Source organism: Athene noctua, chromosome 2, assembly GCF_965140245.1.
Source record: "Athene noctua chromosome 2, bAthNoc1.hap1.1, whole genome shotgun sequence".
Taxonomy (NCBI): Eukaryota; Metazoa; Chordata; class Aves; order Strigiformes; family Strigidae; genus Athene; species Athene noctua.
Genome location: NC_134038.1, coordinates 12,301,296 through 12,308,868, shown reverse-complemented (window position 1 = coordinate 12,308,868; position 7,573 = coordinate 12,301,296). Strand labels below are relative to the sequence as shown.

General features: G+C 47.9%; 1 protein-coding gene across 2 annotated transcripts; it reads right to left on the bottom strand.

The window, feature by feature from the left end:
- Positions 1 to 2,394: 2,394 nt before the first annotated feature.
- On the bottom strand, positions 2,395 to 7,142 carry LRATD2 (LRAT domain containing 2). Of its 2 annotated transcripts, none has more exons than XM_074898437.1 (2): positions 7,130 to 7,142; positions 2,395 to 6,286 (listed from the first exon to the last, which is right to left on the bottom strand). In XM_074898437.1, the coding sequence occupies exon 2, from the start codon at positions 6,279 to 6,281 to the stop codon at positions 5,382 to 5,384; it is 900 nt and encodes a 299-aa protein (XP_074754538.1). In that variant the 5' UTR covers positions 6,282 to 6,286; positions 7,130 to 7,142; the 3' UTR covers positions 2,395 to 5,381. The 2 variants fall into 2 exon arrangements, with proteins under 2 accessions (XP_074754538.1, XP_074754537.1); XM_074898436.1 differs by lacking the exon at positions 7,130 to 7,142 and adding an exon at positions 6,775 to 6,936.
- Between the last annotated feature and the right edge of the window lie 431 nt (positions 7,143 to 7,573).

The window sequence follows — 7,573 nt, the reverse complement described above, 5'->3', positions numbered from 1 at the left end:
TCTAAAATCTGGGGAAAAACACACCATTCAGTAAAAAAAGAAGAGAAAGAAAGGTTGTAAAAGATACTATAAATCTTTTATTTCTTTTAGTTACTATGCAATGCCCTTCATTTTGAAGGAAATGGTACAATCAATGATCTGTACTTCTTTCTCAGGAAAAGAAGATATTCGCACTAACAATTCAACATTTACTGACAAAAGACAGCTTACAGAAAACACTTATTGTGAGAAAAAAATCATATTTTGTGATTACACATTATCGTGGACTATTCAGTGAAGTGTTACAACGTCAGGCATTTCAAGTGTACATTTAAAGAAAGCTTCTAATTCAATATTAATGCAAAAGAACCATCTAAACCACCAGTGTTTGATGTCACCCTGATTTCTTCCTAGCCAGAGTTAAAAAAAAAACCCACCCTAATTTGAAAGTCTAAGCCCATTATACAATACACCTGGCCTTATCACTGCACATTGATTTATAAGAGTAGTCAACATATACTCAATTAACAGTAGATTTCTTACAATTAGAAACTTCTGTTGGAAACAATGTATTTCCTACCTCTACTCAGTTGCTAGTCTCTGATCTGTTATATAAAATTAAAAAGTTTTGCTTTCAAAAAATACTTGTTCCTACGTGGCTGTTAGAACTATGGTTGGTGCTGTTAATTGTCCAAAGAGCACAGCTGGGAGACCACTCAACAACACACTTCACACACCCAAGGACAGACCTTTGGTGAAAGTTAACCAAAGGAGAAGAGAAAAAGAAAACCACCATTACATTCAAAATCTGAAATATATTCATCACATAATATCTATTTTAGTACTGAGAGTGGGATATCGAATATAAATGACCAAAACTTAAGAAGTTTGTCTAGGGTATCATTTATATAAAATAATTGAAAGTTTACTTCCACGGTCTAGGGTCCTTCAGTCTGAAGAACATATTTTTCCAAGTAAGAAAATACATTTGTTGAATTAGCTTTTGGGCATTTTTCCTGCCTACCCTACAGCTGCCTACTATGTTGGCCAGATGAACTCTAGAGAGTTGCTGTAATCAATACTTCTCATTCACAAAGAATCAGGGATAACTTGAAATAGTCTTCAGTTTATGCCCTTGTTCACTGCCATGGAAGGTGAGTATCTCAATTGTGTCTTTAAAATTACTCGATCAAGGGATAATTGTAGGTTTTACTATAAAGCCTTTTCCAAGACGTTATTTGCATCATACACACCAATACTCTGGGGAAATAAGACTGCTCATCTACATTTTCTAGCTGGAGCTACATTTACACATCTGGGGCTCAGTCTTGCCAGCCTTAACATGTGCATAAGGGTATTCACAGCAGTCATCCTATCAGTAGCAGTAGGTATGCCCAAATGAGTAAATTCATAGAGATGATTAAGTGTTTGCACAATCAGAGGGCTTTTAAGACAAATGATATTAAGTGTTAAAAATGAAAAGGGAAAGTTCAAGCATGACAAGGCAGACAAAGGTACCAGAGAACAGTTCGCAGCACCATCATTGGCTTAATTTGCAACTGCCGTGTAATACACCTCTCACCGAATCAGTGCAGCTTCTGCATTTCCAGGGGAAAACCGAGGCCAAAGCTTGGGCTGGATTCCACAAGCCTTGTTTGGACAAGAGGCCCTTTGAGAAACAGTTTTCACAGCACTACTTGTTTTTCCCCAGTGATTATGCAACCTCAGGTCCTCCATGCTCCCACCAGAGACCACAGATTGAAATTCCAGGCCCTTATCCACAAAGAAATGTAAATATATACTTAACTTCAAGCACATGAATAGTCTTACTGATTTTCAAGTGGCTCAAGGTAGGGTCTACTCATAACTTCAAACTTAAGTATAGGCTTAGGACCTTTGCTGAATCAGAGTTTTACAGAACGATCAGACCTGAATTTCTGTACGTTAAAGAAACAGCTGCAGGAGAGCACTTTTATCTATTTTCTTCCCCTGTCTTTTGTGATCTACTCAAGTCTTGAAGTAGATATATACACAAAAAAAGTCTGTTTTCCTGGGACATCTTTTTGTTTAAAATTGAACTCTAGAAATCCCAGCCTAGTCTGCAGACAGTAACAATAAAGTACAGCAAAGACAAGAAACTAAGCAGTTGTGATGTGCTTCTACAGCAATTCTTGTTCTCACATCCAGCTCATTATGGGTCCATGGCTTTAAAACCAGACTGCTTAGAAATGTTTGCAGTGGTGTTTAGTAGCACCTATTAAATAACACTGCCCAATCAACAGGTAGGGAAAAAGGACCCACCTGTTAAAGATTCAACAGTTGCATCTTTATCTTCTGGAATAAGAAATCCCTGTTTGGAGGTAGCCCTCTTACAGACTAAATTAAAAAAAAAAAAAAAAAAAAAAAAAAATCAGGCTTCCCCCCCTCTTCTACTTTTACACATAATGGAATGCCAGGAGACAGAATAAGTCCCCAAACATAGCTTGCAGAGAAATTTAAAGATTCCAAATATCTCTGTTTTAAAAACTGAACACCTGTATCCCAGGTGTCAGAGGAGCATATAGGTTTTATAGCACAGCAGAATGTATGCCAGACTCTGCTTTGCTGTGAGGCAAGCTCCCCCCTTCACTCTCCATCCTAGCAAGGCAAGTGCAAGCTCTGGGATTCTTTGCCAAGGCCCTATGCCTGTGTGGGAATTTATCCCTAAAGGCATAGCCAGTACAGAGAAGCACCAAGATCAGCACAAGATACAATTTCAGTTGGTTAAAGAAGCTCTGCTTTCCATTCCCAAGCAGATTTGGTCCGTTTTTATTAAACAAAAAGTGAATAAAAGAGGAGAAAACAAAGCCAGACTATGCAGCGTATCTCAGAAGGAGAGAAATGGCTAAGTGTCATAGTTCTGATGTTTCAGACACAAGGGAAAAATATTTTCACAACTAGTTTACTGTTTAGTACCCTGTAGATACATAATATTTGACGTTTATAGCAGTTTCTATACTTTATGACCTAGAATATACTTTAGATCACTAATGAAAAATAAACCCATTCAGAGGACTGGAAAATAATGTGCATTAACAACTTACTTTCAAATGCAAGGTTATGAAGGGATTTTTTTTTTTAACTTTCAAAAATATTTGTAAGAAAATATTATTTTACATACCTATATTACACAGCGAAATAAACTTTGTTATATACAAGGTTTCAGTACGAAAGAAACCACAGCCAGACATTTACTTGCGGTCTCGATAATTTCAGTTGTCTTGTATCAGTCAATACAACAGAGAGACTCTCCCTCACTCTTTTTCAGACTATTTCATCTTTGAGTAGTTACTAGTTGCTGTATAAAACCTGTGTGCAGACATCCACATATTAACCCTATGGGTTAGGTACGGGTAGTTATGACGCTCTCAAAGCAAGGTTGCACATCTGCTTGGCAACCACAGTAACTTGAGTATAATTCAATTGCATATTAGAGAAAAAAAGAAACAGCACAGACACCTGAGCTATAGCATTCTAGAGGAGCTTGGTGTTAAACTCTCCTTTGGATTTGGCTATTTCAAAGCCCAAAATGAGAGCATGGGAGTCATTAAGGAAATAGTATATGGTGTATTTGCAAAACCCCAAAAGTTATTTTTTCCTCCTGAAGCGAGGATGAAGTAGTCTTTCACAGATTCTTCCTAGCTTGTGTACTTTAGGCTGAAAACACACCACCACAATCAATCAACTTGGCTCACACTGGCAAAGTTGCTTCATCTAGTCTTAACTAATCGAAAGCTGGTATCTACCTATTCTTAAACAACAAACTTTACTCCTGTCTCAGGGGCGGAAAGGACGCAGCGTACTTTGCTATTTGTGGTATAACTGTAAACAACTGCAGGGAAGACTGTATTAAGTATGCTTCAAGTTTACATCACGCTTAGTTTCCATTATTTAAGTGAACTCAAGCTTATCTTCAAGTTCACCTCATCACTATTGTGCTTTAAGGGGAAGGAATTTTGCATTAGAAACTGCCTCCAAATCAGTGTTTGCTCATACACTTCAGATCCCAGAACAAAGATCAGACAATGCTGCCTGTGTGGGAGACCAGTTTGAGAGCTGAAAATAAGTTCAGGGAATATTCAAGATAGGCAGCACCCCACTCCCCCTCCCCTCCTGTTTAATGAGGGACTTGCATGACAACTTTGGAGGCATGTCCTCTCCCTTCCTCTAATGCTATAGCTCAGCTGAATACCATAAAAATTAGCAAAAAAGGAAACATGGAATTCCTAATGAGGCTGCGGTAAGGAAGGAAAAAAGGAACACCCTAAAACGCCCTGCCTGCAATGCCTTCCTGCCCGTGCTCCCTCCCATCACTTCCCATTACAGCCGTGTTTACTGTGGGGCAGAACCTGTGACATGCTCACAGCCAGGAGCATCCAGCCAAGAGGCCACCCTCTCAAGGGACAGCTTACTCAAGACATACTCTTGCACATGAGCAACCTGCTTCTACTGCCTTGATGTGTACCACAGATGTAATCGGGAGCTCTGCCACTTGCTTTAGAGGAAACCAGACAGCTTGCAGGGAGCACTGGCATAGCTCAGTATCTGTCTGTAAGAGTCCCAGCACACACCAATGTGCAGACTCCTTAATCAGGGTTGTAAACTTCCTCCTTCCCTGGAACCGGTCAGCAATAAATACATCTTCAGTCCTCAAAGCCACACACTGATAGCAAAGGAGGAGGTCCCCCAGCCCACCTGCAAGTTCTTATCAATTAAGAAGGCACCAGGGACATCAAACTCTTTTCATTAAAATTACATCTTCATTTTAATTTCATTAAAATTACACCTTACACCTTCCAGGGGGCTGGCTACCAGTCCATGAAGCCTTGCAACAAGGCAAGCAGCTTGTTGCAATACCAACAGGAGCCACAACTGAAGAGAAACAGGGGAAGAGAACAGAAAACAGTATCCTCTCAGCTACCAAACTAATCATGAGCTCAGAGCTACACGACCATGTCCTGGAAGTTACTGGCTCCTTCTTAATAGTATTAAATACTCTTAACTTCTGCTGCTAAGTAGATGTCAGAGGCATTTAGCATCTTGTAGGGTCAGGCCTACTGGCAGATGGTTGAGGGAAAGACGATGCATAAAGAGGGAAGAGGAAGGGAGAAAGGTGGGAGTGGAGAGGGGTAGAATTGCCCTGAGTTTTATCCTCTACAAATAAGTCAGTGGTTTTATCATCAAGCACTGAAGGAGTTAAGCACTAAAGCACAGACACTTAATCAGCTTTCCCCCTTCCTTTCACGTGTGATTGGAATGAAGCTGCACCGAAGCGGCCCAAAGGGCTTATAACAGCTCAATTTCGCAGCCTTCAGTTTTAATCCCCATCACCCAGGCTAAGCAGCATGGTGGTGCTGAGGCTGCTACTCCACAGCAGTCCGAGCACCTGGATGATGATGATGGTCTTCCTCCTCCTCTTCCTCCTCCTCTGCAGCCTGCAGGTGGCTGGAAAGCTCCTGGATCACAGCAGCCCTACCAATTTGGTCATTTCTCCTCTTCTCCATAATCAGATCCTCCAGGCTCTGAAACTCCAGCGTGTGGCTGCGCTTGTCACCCAGCCGGATCTGCAATCGGTAGGGCTGCTTGCCTATGCGCAGCTCCCCGCCGATTTTAAACTCCCGCTTGCCATACCGGCACCAGGCGGCGAAACACTCAGAGTTTCTCCAGCTCAAGTCCCGGTCCTTGCAACCCACCTGCTCCAGGGCGTTGCGCACCACCACGGCCGGGCTGAGGGGTTTGTAGCGGTACAGCTGGTTGGCGATGCGGCCCCGTCTGCCCTGGCTGGCGTCGGTGAGGAAGCTGTTCACCACCTCCAGCCTATGCAGGTGCACAACTTGAAAATCCCCCACATAAACCACCCAGTGCGGATACTGGGCCTGGCACACAAACTCCACCAGGTCACCCGGTTTGCATCTATTCAGCAGGTTCTCCGGCGTGTAGGTGCTCAGATGCCCCCCACCTCCTTCATCACCCTCCTCTGGCAGCGTGTCCTCCTCGGAAAAGCTCTTCTGGTAAATACACTCATCCCGGTAATAGACTGAGCACTCCACCTCGTGCAGTTGGGGATCGTAGGGCTGCAGGGCAGGGTGCTCACCCCCCAGGTCGTGCACCGAATCCTGCTGCTGTTCCAGCTCATCATCATCATTTGAAAAGATGTAGGAGACCCCGATCCTGGGCCCTTCATCTCTGTCCATACCTGTCGGGTCGGCCGTGGGAACTTCCTTGTAGTTGAGATGGGTCAGCTTCTCCACCTGGTTCCCCATGCCCGCTGCAACGACAGACACACCGCGGGGCCATGAAGGCAAGCGCGGGCTCTGCGGCGCCCCGAGAAGCAGCGGGGTGGCAGAGCGCGGATCCCCCTCCCCACGCACCCCACCTCTCCTCGCTGCACCGCGGCCCTTGCCAGAGCCCCCCGGGGGCTGACAGAGCCCCCCGGGGAGGGGCGGCGGTGGCCGCAGGGGGGTGCGCACCCCCCTCCCTGCCGGAGGAAGGCCAGGCGGCACCACCACCTGTTAGGCGGCAGCGAGGAGGAGGAGGAGGAGGAAGTCGCAGGAGCCGCCGGAGGCACCCAGCCACCTGTTAGAGGGGGGCTGCAAACGCCAGGGAGGTCTGAGTGGGGACGGCCGAGTTGCGCCCCGCCGAGAGCCGCACAGGCGCGCACCTGCCCGCCGCCGGGCCGGGCCGGGCTGAGCCGGGCTGCCGCCCAGGTGCGCCTCCCCCCCGCCCTCCCCCGGCACCGGGCGGCTGAGAACTCACCCGTCGGGGAAGGCTGCGCGGCGGCGGGAGCGGCTCTAGGGCGAGCGGGCGGCGGCGCGGCGGAGGGGGGCGGCCACGCAGCGCGGCTGGATCATGGCCCCGGCCCGGCGCGGCTCCGCGCTCCCCGCGCAGCAGCAGCGCCCGTCGCCGCGCTGCCGGCACTGGGGCTGGGCAACCTGCGCCGGGGAGGCACGGCCAAGGGGAGGGAGGCTGGATCCGGCTGCGGACGCCCTGGCGAGGGCTCAGCCCCCAGCATTTAAAGAGGCAGCTCTTTTTTTTTTTTCTTTTTCTTTTTTCTCTCTCTCCCCCCCCCCCCCCCCCCTTCTTCCTCCGCTCCCTTTCCTCCTCCCCGCACCTTTTTCCCTCTCCTCTCTCCTACATGCCAAGCGCTTTGCTCCTCGCCGAGGCTGGCTCGCAGGCGGAGGTCGGGCGGCAGGGCTCTCGGCGCCGCGGCTCTAAAGCTCTTGGCGGCGCTTGGCAGCGGGAGCGGGTGTGCAACACACTCGCACACACGCACACGCTCGCACGCGGCCCCTTTAAGGGAACGGTGCCATGAGGCAGCCCAGCCCGCCGGTTTGGCGAGGGGGGGAGTAACTGGAAGCCGGAGTTTGCCCGGGACAGCGCCGAGAGGCGATGCAAAGCCTCGGTGCGGGGCCGTGGGAATCACCCCGCTGCACCCCCCGGGGCGCGGAGGAGCGCGCAGCTGCCCGCGGGGGAAGCGCCCGCCCCGCAGTCCCTCTCCGCGCAGCCCCGCGGGGGCGCCGGGAGCTGCCTCCTTGGGGCTGCAAATAACAGGGAA